The sequence below is a fragment of the Halichoeres trimaculatus genome, unplaced genomic scaffold, assembly GCF_033239565.1.
Source record: "Halichoeres trimaculatus isolate MK-OKI-2021-1 unplaced genomic scaffold, fHalTri1.1 fHalTri1_scaffold_19, whole genome shotgun sequence".
NCBI lineage: Eukaryota > Metazoa > Chordata > Actinopteri > Labriformes > Labridae > Halichoeres > Halichoeres trimaculatus.
The window spans coordinates 10,410,695-10,429,533 of NW_027437197.1; the positions used below are offsets into that span (position 1 = coordinate 10,410,695).

At 40.9% G+C, this 18,839-nt stretch overlaps 1 protein-coding gene across 3 annotated transcripts in view; it reads right to left on the bottom strand.

Moving 5' to 3' along the window:
• Positions 1-18,839, bottom strand: part of col18a1a (collagen type XVIII alpha 1 chain a) — a 97,135-nt gene that overhangs the window by 20,732 nt on the left and 57,564 nt on the right. The window contains exons 1-3 of one of the 3 annotated variants that reach the window (XM_074694732.1): positions 11,891-12,335; positions 2,433-2,974; positions 591-674 (exon numbers count right to left, since the gene is read on the bottom strand). In XM_074694732.1, the coding sequence (XP_074550833.1) occupies positions 591-674; positions 2,433-2,974; positions 11,891-12,236 (972 nt within the window). In that variant the 5' untranslated portion in view covers positions 12,237-12,335. Of the gene's footprint in view, positions 1-590; positions 675-2,432; positions 2,975-11,890; positions 12,336-18,839 lie in introns of those variants that run through there. The other 2 variants (XM_074694733.1, XM_074694734.1) reach the window with 2 other exon arrangements.

The following is an 18,839-nucleotide window of genomic DNA, read 5'->3' on the forward strand; positions in this document are numbered from 1 at the left end:
CCTGCTGGTGGGCTGCACCCAGGCACCTGTGTTTATGTGTGGGTGGTCACGGTCAGTGAAGGCTGGTGTCAGACTTGTAACCGACATGAACTAACTAATTAAGCTTCTGAAGGGCAAATTTATCTTCATTTAATATTTGTTCAGTTTATTCATTTCTTGCCTTTCAGCATCCTTTTTTTGCAAGCCAAGGATGATTTCAGCTGTATAGACTGTTCACAAAGTCTCTTTTTTTTTGGTGTTCAAGCTTTGCATCCTCCCACTGGCAGCTCACAGTGAAAAAACAAGGGTAGATATGCCGTCAAATCCAGCTCCCTGTGTCTAATAACAGCAAGGCAGGGTTGCTGATGTTAGCCTAAACCCTTAAGAGCACCCAGGGTGGGCTTCCTAGTGGGGGGAAATATCTTCACCAAGGAGGTCTTAGTTGAGAAACAGGCCTTTCTCATGTTAAATACAACCTGTTATCCCCTCAACTAATGTAAGCAGTAATGTTTTGCTCGTATCAACATTCCTTTCTCTCAAACAGTAGTTTTTGTCTCTGATCATGCTGCATTACACGCTCTCATGTTTACAAAGAGTGATTTGTTACTTACCATATCTGAGTCATCTTCATCTTCCTCACAGTGCCTCTCAGCAGCACGGGGGTCTCCCACCACCCTCAGATCTCCAATAACTCCCTGTATGAGAACAAGAGCAGTTTTGATGTTTGATAATGCACATGGGACTACAAGAACAACACTTTTCCACACACAAACTGTTTTACTTTCAGCTTCCAAATACAGAACCCCATCAATGAACTTCCTGCCAGTAATATATTTTTGGGAATCCCCTCTTTCCACGTAATGAGAGGGACTATTGATGTCTCCTGTTATAGCCTGACCCTGTGAAGTGCCACAATCTCTGTCCCACACATACAATCTGATACATGTTTCCCACACGGGATACCCACACTGATAGCATGATGCTATCTGACAGCCCATCAAAGGAGCATTAGTTTTGTATGAGGAGGTGCTTTCTCTGCTGCAGTTATTTGAAGTTGACACTTCAGGACACATTTATGTCCTGAGAAAAAAAGTTAAATAGACTTTTTAAGAGACCTTTGAAGATAAATAGAAAAGGCTCTTTGACATTCCTACCCAGACTCTACAAAGGCTTTTAACTCTGGTACAGCCTTTTTTAAGCTTGTACTTCATTTAGTGGACATGTTGTGGTTTTTTTCTGACAAACTGCTTCAGATCTTTGTCATAAATCTTGAGTCATACACTAGAAAGTCTCATCCAGCACTGTCAGTATGATGGATACTAAGTAAAAAGGACATCCACTAAATGAACCCTTGTTGGGAGTGGGAAGTCCATCTTATAAAATATAAAGTTTATGTTAAGGTGCCAAAAAACAGCTTGCCAAGTCTTTATTTGATTTGGGAAATAAATTACAAGACTTTTTGAGCTTTGGGTCAAGTCATGGTCACACTGCAAACAACCCTGAAAGAGGACACACAGTACACACGCTTTTTCAAATAAGCTGTTTTTGAATCACCCATCTGACACAATATCCGACCACAAGGAAATACCAAAGACAGCTTTGTTTTATAGTAGTAATTTAAAAAAAAAGATTTAAGACAAAATGAGCTGTGGTCCTCAAACATGACACTAAACAAGATTAAAATAAGTCTTACATCTGGTAGAAGGTCTTTGTAGGAAGTGGAGATCCATAATATTAAGAAAAAATTGTGTAAATACTTAATACCTAACAACCACTGTTTCCTGAATACCTTTTAGTTCATAGGGTGAAAAAAACCTTCTTTTTTTCGCCTCTTCCAGTTTTATTTAGGGGACATTGAGGTCCTGTGTTCAGTCTGAAAGGATAACAGGATAAGAAGCATTGTAATGTAAAATGATCTGTGTCACCTCTCTAACACTTAAGTTGCTCTAGGCTTCCATAAAGATTTTTAACTTCAATCTGCATGCCTGAAGTTACATGTTTTCTCATGCAGGTAGCCCTGGGTGAACTCCTGAGGTCAACAGTTGTTGCGGTCAACTTCTGGGATTTACAACAGTCAAATGACTGAAGTTAATAAAATCCCAACCGTGAGGTCGTCTAATTATTTGCAGACTTCTTTCAGGATGATAGAGAGCTGTTTTAGACATTTATGTTGTGGTTTAGAATAAGCCAATTTCAGCAATTAAATCACGAGACGGTCATTCAGCCAAGATGTTACACATGACTGGCAACAGAAACTGAAAACACAAAACTCTCCTTCCCCCAAACTTCTCACAGTGGGAGGCCTCAGTGATAGAATCAGTCTTCTGTTATTTATAAAAAGCTTTCCTTTAAAGGTAGATCTTTATAATTTTTTATGGATCTTTAATGATTTCGCATCCTGATTTTAAGGACCCAGATGTAATTTTTGTGTAAAACAAAGCCAGTGAACTCACCAGAAACTTATTTGGATCAGCTCCTCCAGCCTGGCCAACGAAGACTCCAGCTCCAGCCTCCAGCTCCATCTCATCAGGTGACCTCTCAAGGCGCATCACCTGAGGGTCCGTGTCACAGTTGAGGTAGAACATCACCTTATCATCTCTCACAGCGAAGGCAAAGCGAGTCCAGGTATCCCTCATGGAGGGAACAAGGAACCTGGCCGCCTCATAAGACTGCTGCGAGTCGGGCTCTGTGTAGTACAGGATGACGTTTTGGTTTCCGCCCTGCACAGCTGACAGTTTAACTCCCACATACATGATCTGTTGTGAGGAGTCTGTGACAGAGAAGATGACGCCGCCCTGGTCAGAGGTGGGTTTAAGGTGGAAGATGAGGGCGAAGTCTCGGTAGAAGGGATTTGGCAGGTGGGCGCGGGCAAGCTGGCCGGTGTTGGCATCAGGACCAAAGACGTAACCAGGGCTGTTATCGGGGCCGTAGACCTGGGTGATCTCATTTGGAGGTGGATCCCCGATCAGCTGCAGGAGGGAGACTCCACTCTCCTCTGGAGGGAGAAAAAGGACTTCAGTACAAAATATACACAAAATCAGTGAAGGTTAGAAGGAAGGGCTGCATGACGGGGTATCATGTTAGACCAGGGTCCACCAGGCTGCAGGCAAGGGGCTAAAGTGAATGTGCCTCAGGAACAACTGCTGCCACTTGTATGAGAGTGTTTGGTGTTTTGTTGCACACAGAAAACATCAGTCAAAAGCACAATGAACCTGTTATACTTTCTGAGCAGATCTGCAACAGTGACTCTTTTTAGGGGACCACAGGGAAACTGTTCAAAACGTCCAGGCTCAAACAAGGCTCAACATCACTATAAAAGGCAAAGAACAGGCCGAAATGAGAAGATTACTTCAGTAGGCAGGGTGTATAGACTGAAGTTACACAGTCCACACAAAACAAAAAAAGAAAAAGAAATCATGAAGTTCATAACTAATCTTGACCTCTGATCAATCCACTGTAGGGAGAGTACTCCAAAGAGGGATATCTATGAATCTCATTCTTAAAGACACTAAAAAAAAAAAAAAAAAACCTTCACAGAACTTAGTGACAGCTGCTAAATGTCACTGCCCGAGGGCACGCAGGGACCAACAGCTGGGCCTCCTGCATATCCCTGCTCGCTTTTCCATCACCCTGGGTGACTCTGGCGAGGTCACTGCATAATAATTTGAGGCTTTTAGGACATAAACAGAGCACAAAGTGCAATGTGTTTTGTCAAATACAGGATGGGGGTATTTTTCACATCCACACTCGAGTCCAAACCCTCAGATCAAAAAGTAATGTCTCCTTGTGCTAAAAGAAAAATCACTGTTTTGGTAAAACACTTGACGTAGTGTCTGCTGCTTTGAAGAAATGCTTTGCTCTACCACCTGGTGGTTAATGTGCAAGCTCTATTGCTCGGTTCAAAGCCTTCCCACTGTCCCAAGCACTGGATCTCAGTGGGGTCGACACTCTGCTTTGTGTAGAGCTTAAACACACAAGGTGTTTAGCTGAAACCAAGGTCCTGCTTACTGCTGCATGACCACAAACAGCTGAATGTTGCTGTGTGCTGTCTGAGAACTGACGATGCTTTCTTTTGAATCTGCGCTAACAGAGGACCCAGTCAAGCTGTAACAGGAAAGCAATAAAAATACTTTCCAGTGTTGCTGATACAGACTTCCTCTGAAGCTATTAGAGTGTTGTATATAAAAACAGTTCATCACTTAATATATCATGCATTTTATTGTACATTTAAACTTGCAATGAACCTCACTTATAGTGACTGAAGATCTGCAATGGATTCCAAATCTGAAAAACAGAAATACAAAGGTGCAACAACTGCACATCATTCTTATTAAAAGCTGCAACTTATTGTAACATTTTCATCAGTAAATTTGCTTATTGCGCTGAAATTCAAATCCATTTATGAAAATGTTCTTTGACAAATTTGGATGTATTATCAGCAGCAGGGATGTGTGTGTAATCAGTCAGCTAAACAATTAAAAATGATGGTGCTATTGCTAACAGGTGAAACAAATTACAAACATGTTGACTCAAATGTTGTGTTTAAGTCTTACGCAGGCATTTGTCTAAATGTTATGGAAATTAGGTGCAAGTGCAGCTTTTTCATGTTAAGAAAAAAAATGATAATCCTTCATCCATTTGAAAATCTAAAAATAAGAAGAGCTGATTCTAAAAATGTCTTTTTCCAACCTCGACAGTCCATCTCATGACCTTAGATGGACTGTTGAGTCTCGGCTGCATGGATGGCAGTGAACAATAAACTGCCATTTGCACCAGGCCAACCAGATGTTTACTCTGATAAAGTCTGAATGAGAAACCTCAAGGGTCTCTTCAGCGGGCCTGTGCTCACATGTCTCAACCTTGCTCCCTCTCATGTGCACAATCTCTGCCAGAGTAGGGTTGAAAAAGGCCAAACTTTGTCGTAATTCACTGGTGGAATCTATCATGTGGGAAAGCACACCGTCTCAATTTGTAATCCTCCTTATATGGGGGCTGATGCTGACATGAGAGATCACTTTTAAGTTGGAACCGTAGCTGAGCAGTTATGAAGCTATTTCAAGTAAGGAGAATGGCTTCGCTTTGGTTGAAAACTTGCAATGATATATGTTTGTTTTTTTTCTGGATGTGATTAATTTTCTTTATAATCAGCGCAAAATGTAGATTCGTCTGTGTAATCAGCAGCTTAGTCATAATTAATGTCCGATTTGCGTGCAGATTAAGCTTCAAAGTCTGTTATAAGCTGGAATGTGAAGCACATCTCCTGGACAAAGTCTCTCAGCACGCAGCAGCCCAACCACCTTTCTCTCTCCTTCTCCTGTAATCCAAACACCTGATTTTCCTGCATTCGTCAATTGAACGGCAAATATCTTCACATGTGCCCTCATGTTCCACAGCTCTCAAACCCCTCATTAGAGAAAAAAATTTACCCATTAGCCATCAGTCACTCTAACCAGATGTGCACCTTTCAGGAGACGTGAACAGAGACGAGACAAAACTATGTGAACAAGAAGATGATCAAACAAATCTGCAAGAATTACACATCTAACACCAAACCTAATTTAGTTAATTTATGTAAGAGTTCCACATGATCCAGTTAGAAAAAAGTAAGAGTACTTGGAATAACTTTATTATCAGATCTAAAGCAAATAATACGGTTTGACCTGCTTTTGACTTGAAAAGGAATTCTTCTGCTGTGCCCTGTTCAGTCAGCAGGCTTTGTCAGAAAAGGGCCGGCCAGTCACTCTCGCTCAAAGATCAAAAATCGTGAGGTATTCAAAGGGTTCACCATTAGCATTTTAAGTGCAATCTCAATTCAGGTTTTCCTATAGCTTTTGTTAACCAGTGACAGCTTCAAGGCCAGTCTAGCTTAGAAAGGGACTGTTGATGGATGGAGGGGTGCTAAGTTTATGGCACGTCAAGAAAGCGACTTACTGACAAGGAGTAGGACTTTTTCTCATTTCCAGCCACCCCAGAATGGGGTACCACAGTTTGCAATGCCCTGTTGATAAAGCTGTATATACAGTGTGAGAATGTTTAAACAGTGTGAGGCTACATATACAACTTTGGGGGGGGTACAGGATTCTGTATTATCCATGGGAAAACATTTGACCATCTGGCTGATCCTAGAAACATTGTGGTTTCTCCCACCATGCTCCATCACCGTTTTAAACATCCCTGGAGGCCTGCTGACAAGGCTCATAATCTTCCGCTACACTCTGCGAAAAAGATGTCAGGGGTTTGTGTTGGAGGGTCAGGGTTCAGCTCTAAAGACAAGGAAATTGAATCGTGACCTAGTGCACAGTGCTTCCTGAAATCAATTCTAAGCATAAAATGTAAACAATATATCATAAATATTTTAATATGACAAATGTATTTTGGCTGTGGAGCCTAAGTTTTTGCTAAAAATAACTCCTTTGCATAGACAAGAGATTTAATAATACATCTGCTGCAATGAGGAATGGTGCTATTATCCTTTTATCAAACCCAAAACTACAAAACTATCACAGAAACCCTTGTGCAGCATTCTTTCTACAGTTCTCTAAAAGGTGTGATATCTTATGTTTCACTACAGGGAAAATAAAATTACCACATGATATTTCATATGTCAACACCTTGCATTGATTTTCCCTTGTTTTGTCAATAGTCTTCAGTCAGCCTCTGGGCAAATATAGCAGTGTCTTCAACCTGATGATGCAGAATGCTCGGAAAAAGATATCAAACCAAAACCCACATCATAAGCCAGGAAGGAGACTTCACGTTGGCTCGCCTTGAAGACTGTAATTCAAAAACCACACAGAGGAAGACGGGCCTTCCACAAGCTGTGCCCTTTTTTTTTCCTTTGGAGAAAGGGTAACATGATACAGTTCAAGTTCCCTACCTGTAAGAAACAACATTTTCAGGCAACATGCTGTGTGTAAACAAACCCCTCACTGCATGCTACCAGCTTCATCATTCATGTTTTTTTGACTATGGCAGGAGAAAAACACAAGATGTTTGCAGTTGGCAGGCTTTAAAAAAGATTTAGAGCTCTTTCAAACGCTCACATTCAGAAACTGTTGAATAAGAATGTCACAATCAGGATTTGATCCAGTTTGAAACATCCCTGTGTTTCATTGTTACACCACTGTCTCTTCAGTTCTTGTTTTGTACCAGCTCATCACAAACCAGGGGGGGAGTAATCAAGTTCCTGGCAGCAAAGAAGCTGGACTACACTGTGCCCATAATTGGAACCCTCCTGAGAGCCAACTCAGAATGATTCCCTGGCAAGCGGCCCACTCAAAAACTGGAGGCAGCTTTGGGCTTTCCTCTCATGACACAAAACACCAATCTCCGCTCGACAGAACCATGTTGGTACAAATCAGTGTCAGACCACCAAAAGGTTGTACAAGCCACAAAACACAGACTAAATATACTCAGACAGCCTGATACCACCAAAGGAGTGTTGTTTACATTAAGATGACAGCACCCTTTTATGTACTCAGACCACCACAGAGGTAACTGGGACAGGATTTACTTTAATTACAAATAAATACCCTAAAGCGATAAAGAGGTGACATACAGGATATAGCTGTACCTCCGAGAACCACCCAAAATAAATTGCAGCTGACCTCTGAACCCTGATATGAATGACTGCTCATCTTTCCAGCAGGAGCCTGGTAACCATGGAAAACATCAATAAAGGGGCTATTGTGTGCTAACAATCCTGTCGTACTCCAGGGGCAGCCCCCCTCGTAGTAAAAGGATCAAATCTGACAGATTTCTTTTACAAAGTTTCCATGCACGCAGTGATATCTCTGCAATCTTCCCACAGTAACATCCCTTACACATATTTGGGCTCCACACACACATTTCAGAGCTAAAACAGTTTCAGTGTGTTTTTAGCTCCATGCTCAAGGTGCTCAAATTAAACTTCAACAAAAGGGGAGTATATCAAGAGACATTCCTAGATGACAGGTTATAGCAAAATGATGTGGGAGTGGGATGTTATTAAAGCCCAAAACAAAGTATATGTCTCTATAAGAATATGTGCCCTACTCCTACACATCAAGCACACACAGCTTCACACGTCAGAAAAGATCAGAAAAGTCTCACACACTGAAGAGTCTAATGAGAACATTAGCATAAAACAGCCAACGATAAAATCATCTAGCTCATGATGGGGCACAAGAGTATGAAGGCAAACATTAATATATCTTTGAGACAAATTATCCTCGGCTCATTATGCGCTACTTCTCTCGTGTCTGGGAAAAGTTCTGCAAACTAGTCAGCCACTTTGCAATTTTACCAGAACATCTCAACAAGCCTTTGAGGTAGGCACATGAGAAAGAAACTGTGTGGGGCTTTAAAGCTCAGAGGCAATGTGTTGTAGATTAAGAAGTTCACCAATAATCTTCCAGATTTTGAGCCAGTTAGACCTCAATCTTTGGCAGACTAATCAGTTAAAATGAGTCCATCAAGACTTAGGGTTCATTCTCAACCATGACTTTAACAAATAACATCTGCTGTTTCATTTTAAACATCCCTGTATCTGAGTGGTTCAATCTAGATGGGCCAGCCGATCCCAGAATGATTTAGTGTGACTGAAAGTACTAAAGAGATACTTTTAGGCTCGTCTAACACGTGCATCTGTGTGGTGAACCAGCCTCTGTAGAAGCCCCCCTCAGGAGAGAAAACTGCAACAAGATCATACTTTTTATTCCCCCTCAGGTGTATTTGTTCTGTCAGGACTAAGTCAAGAAGCAGCTACATGTATCTGGATCTTTCTTTGGGTTTTCTAAGCAAGAATATGGAGCCGTTAAAAACTCCTCATATCTTATCTTTCACTTGTTTCTAGCCACTGAGGCATGAAGCTTTGGAATTTTAAAAAAAGGGAAAGCTAAGTGTGTCAAGGCAACCTCGACTTCATAACCTCACACAAAACAACACAAGTAACAGCACATAAACTCAGTTCTATTAGAATGATTACAAATCTATTCTGGCCCCTATGCATCACTTAGTCGTGTAGCCACAGACATCATGTCCACTCATGTCTGTCAATGAGGCCAGCTGTCAAAACGATAGCGGCACTGTTAAAAGACTCAGTGACTAACAAGCAGTGATATGAACCAAGACAGGCGAGCAGGACAGTGTACCCCATCGAAGGTATTAACTTTTAATGCCTCATTTCTTGGTTCCGTGTGCTTGTCAGTCCTGGAACAAGAACTCAAATGCAGAAGATTAATCAGTTAACTAAAATCATAACTGCCGTACATCCTCTTCTTTATTGTCGTATAAAAAATTAATCAACATATAAGTCTTTTGATGTAGTAATGCTGATAAATGGAGCTACTTAACGCACCACAAACAAAAAGATGTGAAACATAAAGATAACACTGAGACAAAATTCATCTCAGCTACATTTACTTATCTGGTGTTTGCCATGCCATAATCATTTCAGATACATGCATCACAAGCGTGCACACTTACAAGCAGACACCAAAGAGTTCAGATGCTTAAAAATCAGAGGCTTGATGTTTATGGACAGTAACAAGTGTTCCTCCTTTTGAATTCATATCAAATGTCCAGTCACTTCCCAACTGTCAAAAACACCTAAAACCACTAATGCAAACATGACTGCTTCCCATGCATGACAACCACGTCTGTCTGCTCATTCCTGGACAGCAATGCACAAGAAACTGCCCGCAGGCCACTCACTGTCAGAGGAGACATGCCTTATGCTAAATTACCTACAGCATTTCATGCACAAAGTTGTTAACAAAAGATAGGTTTCTTATCTTACATTGAAAAGATTCATGAGGCCTGATAGAATAAATCACACTCAGCACTTGATCAACAAAGAAACCCTGCATAAAAAATACAGTTCAATATATGAGTATCCCCTTCTTTTAAGTGATTGCTTTGCAAAAACATTTTCTCTGTTGTTTTCTGATCTTCTCCCAACTAGGATGTTAAAGTATTTAACATTCTTCCTTTTAAATGTCATTTCATGCTTCAAGTTTTTTTTGAGGTTTTGAACATGATGGACTTAATGTCTGTTGATGCTGTGACTAAACAGGAGAACAGTACATACAGGATGTAGAAAGCCATATGTGAGTAAAATATTAGCCTTGGAATGAATCACCTTGAAAGGGAAATGTGCATCAGTAGGTTTGGTAATGAACCATAAACTGACTTTTCTGTGTGTGTGTGTGTGTGTGTGTGTGTGTGTGTGTGTGTGTGTGTGTGTGTGTGTGTGTGTGTGTGTGTGTGTGTGTGTGTGTGTGTGTGTGTGTGTGTGTGTGGGGGGGGGGGGGGTGTATGTGTGTGTTGTATTGACCTTACAGGAGGGAGTCACATGCCAACAGAAGGACAGGGGAAACACACATGCAACAGATTTAGGAGTTCTGGTACTGCACCTGTTAATTTTTTTTAATTAAAAAAAACACACACACTATCATAAAGCATGCTTTTTTAAATATAAAGATATATTTCCCTATATATGGGAACCAAGACTTTGGGATCTTGTTAACTTTAGCTGGACTGACGGGGATGAATGTCAGTTTTTTTGGGGGTGTGGGTGTTTGGTAGTGGGAGGAGACACCAGACAAACTGGGTAGTGAGGGATATATTGAAAGCTAGTTCAAATTGAATCTCAAGTCTTGGATTCATTTGAACCAGTGATTACCTTTCTGGTTACTAACTGACAAGCACTGATACCCATCATCACGCTCATCAGGTAAAGTATGACACTCCACAGGGAGGCGTCCCTCATCCAGGAGTGCCCAGCAACTGTCCCGCAAGATTTCGCAGAAACTCCGGCAGGGCAAGACTGGTGCCAGGGAGCTGCACTTTGGTACCAAGAGAAGGCAGAAAAACCACTCCAAACTGTGGTGGCATTTTGATTTCAACAGCCATGACCATTCTTTTAGGAGACCCTGAACTTCCTCTAAACTACTCTGGTTGAGGTAGTTAGGCACAACAAACCTTTCCCCTATCATCCAAGAGCAAAAAGGAAGAGTAGTGTTGAGCAACAAGCACTGAAAAGATTCATGCAGTAGTGCTGACTTGGCTACTTCTGGGTGGCTTTCAGCTGTCTGGTCAATGGAAGTTGCTTGGCTAGGTTCTTGGTCACTCAGTGGTGTTTGAGAAGGACCAGTTTTGTTGTTAACCACTGTCTGAGGAGTTGTAAATGTTTGACCGGACACTTGTGTTTGGGCAGCAAAGGGCTCCAAGGCAGTGTCTGGTCTTTTCATAGCTGTCTCTGGTTGGGTAATATAAATTTTGGGGTCATTAACTGGGGATTGGGTTGTTGAAATAGACGGGCTAGTTCTCTGAAATGCTTGGGTGGGTGAAGCAGCCCTGTTTGCTACTGACTGCTCAACTGAACCCTGGGAAACATGCATTAGTTGGTTGTCTTTAGGCATCTGGATGTTTTCAGCAGAATTGTTCCCTAAATTTGGGGTTGGTAAATCTCCTGAACTTGAGTTTCCATTTAAGGACAAAGTAAAGTTATCAGCATCCCAACTAGAGCTGCTGTTAAATGTTAGATTTCCTTTACTTTGACTGAGTATTTCCACTGATTGATCAAGATTTTGCCCTGGGTCATGGCCCTCATTTGTTCTGTCAAGAACAATCCTACTACTAATATTTTGACCTTCCAGTTTGGGATCATTCGATTCCAACACAGTCATGGCTTCACTATCAAACCCACTAAAATCGGTTGACATGACTGTCCCCTGTGCTTCAAAGCCAGATCCCAGGCTAATGCCAGCTTCAGTCTGGGAACTTGACTCAGAACCAGACCACAGAGGAGGTCCAACGTCTGGTGTAAATTCAGGCCCAAGCCCTGATCCAAGTCCTGATACATTTTCTGTAAAAGTGAAATGATCAGTTCCTCCAGAACCCATACCCATTAGAGAAGATTTGCCATTACCAGATCCATGATTTCCAGATGAAATCCTTGCAGTTCCCCTTTCTGATGCAGGTTCATGTAGGTTTGGTGCAGGTAACAGAGAGGTCAGTTGAGGAGCCTCAGTGGTCCCATGCCAAGTCTTCACAACTTTGGCAACTTCATGCCCCTCATCAATGATCTCAGCTCCAACCCTTGCAACACTCTCTGATGGTGGTTCTCCACTACCTGCTGAACTGCCAGACCCCTCAGGTTCCACTGTTGGAGGCAGAGCTGTAGTGCCAGTCCAGGACCAGAACCAAGCACCTGACTGGACTGGCCAAAGGGCCAACAAAAATAGAACTCCAAACTTGGTCCTCATCCTAGGCATGATGCAGAGTTTTAACCACGTCCAGCAGCTTGATCAGGCTCCCTGTGCGAACTATGACATGTCCATGTAGCCCCCTCTCACACACACCCACACACACACTTTCCAGCACTGTATCCACACACACTCCACCAGGCAGAGAGGAAAAGTGAAGAGGAGTTCCCCATTCAAGAGAGTAACGGGGGATAGCAGGAGGAGGTGTCCTCCGTATTGGCTGCCTTGGCAATATTTCCACTCCTGACTCCTCCTCCCCCTCCTTCTCCCTTTGTCACAGCTCTGAAAAGCGATCTCTCCTGCTGACTTACACCTTAGAATTACAGCAGCCTTTCCTTTCAGTGTACAATACTGATGCTTTCAGTGGTTTAAAGAGAAGGGGAAATTTGTTCCTCTTGACTTGGTTGCTTTGTTTAAACTAAATAATAGGACAATCCAGATTTTGAAAGCTGCAAATTGTTTTAATTGCTAGTGGCAGAAAGTTTAACTTTTATTTTATCATTTAAAAAAGAGAGCTAAATAATTTGGTCTACAGGTTTAAAATACAAGGAGAGCCAAAGGATAAAACAACATACTGCAATAAAAACCAACTATTCAGTAAAACTGCTGAAGTAATGTAAAATAGATGATAGAATGCAGTCTAAAAATATTTCATTTCAGCAAGTTGATGATAAAAAGGAATTCATGTAGATTTTTTGTCCCTAAACTCTTTTCAAGAAGTTAAACTGTCTCCAGTATGTTGAAAAAAAATCATCAACTGGAGCCAAAGAAAGATCGCAAAATGTGACTTTCTACTGAAATTGAGACAATCAGACACATTGCATCATCAAACTTTGGTGACTTGTTTCCTTCCTCTAGTTGGGATTTATCCCCAACCTTAAATCCCAGCATACATTGTCCTTGCTCTACATGGTGTCATCTATTGTTCAAACCAGTTTAGACCCCCTCTTCACTGCTCTGTGGTTACACAGTAACTCAGACCTCACTTTCTTGTCCAGACTAGTTTCTCATTCTGGCTTTGCAATCACTTGACAAGACCCTCGAAGTCTGCTAACAGAAGCTTAGCGTTAAAAGGAAACAGGAGGTTTGTGAACCAGGGTTTACATAAAGGTGGCATGTAACCTAAAATGTTGATAGAACAGAGCCCTGGTCATCTTTGCACTCTAGGCACCAGTCCTTGTAAAGGTTACAGCTGTTTATTCTAAAATGCATACATGTCTTGACAAGAGCTAGACAACTTCATCCTGCAGCTCTCTTTCAATGCCTTGAGTCAGTAATGATCCAACTGACCCGTCTGCAAAACTGAGAATTTTTGGTTTAATATTAAATTAATATTAATAAAAAGGATGAAGGGAAATGTTAAAAGAAAAAAAAGTTGAGTTGCTAAAAATAACCATGTTATTCAGGATGCAACCATTTCAAGTAGTTCCTTTTGCTAAATGAAAGGCAAATGCATCAGCTTTTGGGCAAACATGAGTATAAACTTATGACTGTCTTAGGCTAGTGTCTGGCTTAATTTAGAAGAACATTCGTCTCATTTGAGGAACATATGAGAAAACAAGTCATTGGAAGTGTTGAAAAATAAGTCCACTTCAGGATTGCAGATCATCAGCTTGATTTACATAATTCTGAGGAGCTTGTGTCAGTGGTTATAGGAAATGTAGAAAAGTTGACCCTCTGGGCCTGAGGAAGTTAACACTTTTAACCGTGACATTGTCGACTCCAAAACTGTCAAAAATTGACAACATAATTGAAAGCAGCTACTTAAAGCAAAAAAAAAAAAAAAAAAAGTTGAAAACTTCTTGAAGAAAAATATAACTCGCCAAGAAATTGATTTCAAAGAAATAGTGAGGAAGAAAAAAATGATATTGATATGTTTCAGGAGATACAGGAAGCTGACTGCTTTAACAGTGTTTCTCTGTTTGGTCTGACTGAGTGATCCAAGTGACCTTCAGTAAGTCCTAACACAAAAAGACAATATGTTAAGTAAAGCTTTGGATAATAAGCCCCGTGGTAATAAACTGTGAGAAAGTTACTGAGTAGCTCCAAACTTCAGCTCTGCTCTAACAGAACTTATAATTCTGATTACAGGTTGGGATAGTGGAGGACTTATTAGGAAGAAAAATTAGAGTCAGTCAAACTAGATCAGTGTTTCATCTTCAGATCTTCTGTCTTCTTAACTGCATTAAATGCCAAATCAGGATTCCTATAGAAATAAACTGTGTGCAAAGGCATGTCTCATCAGGAGACTAACATCACAGCGTTGTTGTTCTACAGATGGTGATTTTTAGACCTGAAGGTATTTTTGTGTGACACTGAGGGGGATTATCTAGTTTTGGGGAATTTTCATGCACATTTTGAGAGGCAAAAACTTTCCAAAACCTTGGGTGGTCAAAGGCTTATACATGTCCCCTCTGCACTCAGAAGAGGTCTGCTTTTAAACTTGACAAGGAAGAGACTAAATTGCTCTTAATTATGGTGGTATGACGGTACCTTTGGAGTGACAGTTTTTTAGCACAGGTAATCTGCCCCTATCAAACTATCAACATACCATGAACTTTGTCAAAAGTCTGTGTCAACATTTCCTTTATGTCTGCTGCTTGCCCGCATAGAATACAGGCTGCAAGAGTGATAATGACAACACAGCATGAAGATTTCCTGTGTTCAGAAGTGGCGTTTATATTGGAACAGGTAATTACAGAGAGTTGAAAAGTTTGCACAGCTAACAGATAGGAATGAATGAAATGCATCTCATCTAATATATAATACAAACATATGTTCCCCTTGGGAAAGATGACAGATCAACATGTTCATTGAGGCTGTACAAAGCTCCTTAGTGTGAGGGTTCATTTAACTTTAAGTGTTAAGGCTGGAAACACCGTCAAAGAAAATGCCAGGGTGTCTTGTGTTAAAAAATGCACTAATTATTCAATACCTGTACCAGTGTGCATACTGCAGGCATGTGGCCAAGAAAGATATCTCTCTTATAGCTAATGGGTAATTGTACACCATCCAAGTTCCCTTCTGCTTAACATGACATACAGCAGTTACTTTTTTGGAGACTCCTCAACAGTTGTGTTTTACAAGTGTTTCAGAACTTCCTTTTAACCCAGTTCACACACAGGTCGCCGGCTGTCAAACCACTGCTGGAGGACCATATTCTCAGCAGGGATCCCCAGTCATCTAAAGGGCCTGTGAACCTACATTATCATAGAATTCAAGTGCTTTGGCATGTAAAATTTCAGCTGGTACACCTTTACAACTAAACTTAGTCTCCATGGCTCAATAACAAGAGATGATTTCTACAAATATCGTGAAAGAACCGCTGTAGAAGGGAGAAACTTAAAGTATTAGATGCACGTGTTTAATGAGAAAATCCAAGCTTTTTTTCATAAAATATTAACTCTGTCAAAAGGTAAGCAAATCTTATGTTCAAATTCAACATGATGAAAGTGCATCAACATTTCTTCAAAAATATAGCTATGGTGTCTATAACTTGTGAAGTTCACTAATGTCCACAATGTGCAAGGTCTTGGGGTGTTTGAGTAGGGAATGTAATGAAATTCCTGACCTCCCCAGTGCCTGCCCTCACAATCCACAGACAAAAGAGTGAAACCTAAGACCAGGAATGGGTCTGAGGACTGAGACCATCAATGGGAGGATGAATGATCGGCTAATTACAACACCAACAAAACCTGCTGAACATAATCCATGAGGGGGCAAAGGCGTCCAATTATGTGTCACTGCACAGCGTTGTTTTCTGCCAAACTCACTGTCATTGAGATATTGGATTTCATATGCACAGTGCCAATTTCATTTGTGCTAAATATAGCTTTTGTGAATAGTTGAAGAATGCATGCACCACAAAATCCTATACTACTGCTGGAGACTTGGTAAAATGAAAAATATACATTTCAGTTTTTACTTTTTAGATTATCTGAAATTTCCATTTTTATTTCTTTAAATTTCTTTATTAGGGTTCAGGAGCACAATCTGGTATTCTCAAGCACCAAACAAACACTGAGTAAGTTCAGTAATTAAAAAAATGACTTAAATATATTAAAGCTTCAGTATAAGAACTTAGTTGGGCTAACTTTGGTGTTCCCTGTAGACAGTCGTCATCACATCTTATATGTAAAAAATGAAAGATGTGATAAATCACATCAAAAGAGCTGTTCTACTTTTCCTTCAATCATTTTACCACTAAAGTCTTTAAAACACAGAGAGAAATGTTGAAGTTATACTGCTCCACAAACACAGAAGTGTAAAACTAAACGCAGGTTAATAACATAAAAAAAAGCAAGCTGCAGTCCAAAGAGAAGCAGGAGGGCCTTTTGGCAGCTCTTCCTGCACCTTCACTGATGTTATTTCAGCAAGCCGAGGTCACTGACCTCTGGCTGCAAGTTGTTGTGGTTATACGAGCATTAAGCTCTTAGGAGTCCTAAATTACACACACACACACACACACACACACACACACACACACACACACACACACACACACACACACACACACACACACACACACACACACACACACACACACACACACATAAAGGATTGGGATGTCCACAGACACTTGGGGATGACCCTGCATATGTGTAGACACACAAGTACACAAACACAAAGTTGGGCTGAAGTCGCACAGCATGTCACAGCTTAACAGCAGAGTAAACACAGACACAAACAGAGACAGCTCGAATGAACATATGGCTGAAACACACACACAACCACACACACAGAAACTCAAAGTCCCCTGCCTGAGTTGCAACCATACAGCATGTCACAGTTGGACAGCAGTGTAAACATATCTCAGTTTGAATCAACCACAGGAATAAAAACACACAAGGAAATGCCCCTTAAGTCATCATCTGATAATGTCAACCACTGTATCCGCTCACTCTGCATGTTGCATTTTTCTGTTAACAAAGGGAGAAGTTCTGTGCTCTGATCCTGTATCCCTGAGCAACAGGTCACAGCAGAGCGGTGAATCACTGTACAGTTAAGGGACTATCCATGGCTCTGGAGCTTAATTTAAGACCTGGTGTGAATCTTGAAAACAGAGTGCAATCTCTGATCCCAGCTCCTCTTTTCAGGGCACAGTAAAATAGTCATGTTTTGCAACTCCAGTCTTACAGGAATGATGCTGCAATTTTTAGTCTAAAGAGCATGACTTTTTCGGTAAAGAGTTGGACTTTCTAAAGGGCAAAGTACCAGGATGTAAACATGTTAAATTCTGCTGTAAAATAATTTTTTTTTATATGGGAACTAATAGGTTCCTCTTGTATTTTAAGACCAGCCTCAAGTGGACACTTTGTGGAACTGCAGGTGTGTGGACTTTTGTTATGGTGTTACTTTTCAGCACCTGGTGTTGCCACTTTGTTTAAACCTACATGTAAAAAATGTGCTTCGTTGTGACAGGGTTAAAACTAATTGAGCTTGGCAGCCACAGACTGGGCTCTGAAACATATTGTATATCCCGCCTCTGAAGTGCCACTCTGCACAGGATGAATGTCTGAATGAAAGAGTCTAATTCAAGTGACATCTCCAAAATCTCCAACCAGTGAATGTGTGTCACTGACTGTGTGGGACAGCCAGAGAATGAGAGAGGTGGGGGGTTGGCGAACAGAACGAGGGTCAGAAGGTCACAGCTATCAGATTAAGAGGGAAAGGAGTCCTGTTTCCCACAAATAGAGACTTATCACAGTTTGTGAGTGGCCTGCAGGAGCAGGCTGTGAATGAGAAACGTTTGCCTGCAGAGTAAATGCCTCTCATTGAGATTATTGTAAACCAAAGCCGTTTTGGTTTCTTCAATCACTGTAAGATCTGCAGAGAGCTCAGGGCATTCTGACACTGAGGCTAACAGCTGCAAATCAGGGTATAGGTAACAAATAACCCATACACTGTTCTGCAGTCCATTCATGCGGGATTATAAGTACGTTATGAGGTCGATCAGAGCTGAGATTGACAAAAAAGTTAAGATGAACTTTACAACCAGGATACTTTAAAACCTGAATGCAAAACAAACTAGCACAGACAACAGATGACGTTGCACAGTACAACTTGCTTTGGTAGTATTTTGATCTACTGATTACAGTATAAGGCAGGCTTTAGGTAGGCTGTGAGCAATGAAAAAGACCAAATGCTGGTCACCCTATCTCTACCAACTTTGACTTTTTTTAATGACTGATTATGTCCATCAATCCTTTTTTAAAGCATCATATCACAACAAATGTTATCTCAAGAAGCTTTACAAAAAGTTGTGATGGTAACAAGAAACTAACAACAACAAGACAAGATAAGAAGCTTTATCTCATCTTAACCCCCCATGAGTTGAGAGCTTTGCAGGAACTGTGTGGAGATTAACATTAACTGAATACAGTGAATGATTACAGTTTTAACTGCTGTAGAGACTTACTTAGTGTTTCTCCCCTTAAGGATATTTTAAGTTTTGGGAATTTCCCTTTAATGACTTGTTAAAGTGTAACCAGCTTTAACCCAACTTACAAATCTTAGCAGATACTGATTATAGGAGACACTTTCTGTCTTCAATCCCTTTAAAACTACTGAAAGCCCCTCCAGAGAAAGCTGGGCTGCATCGTTGAAGGACTC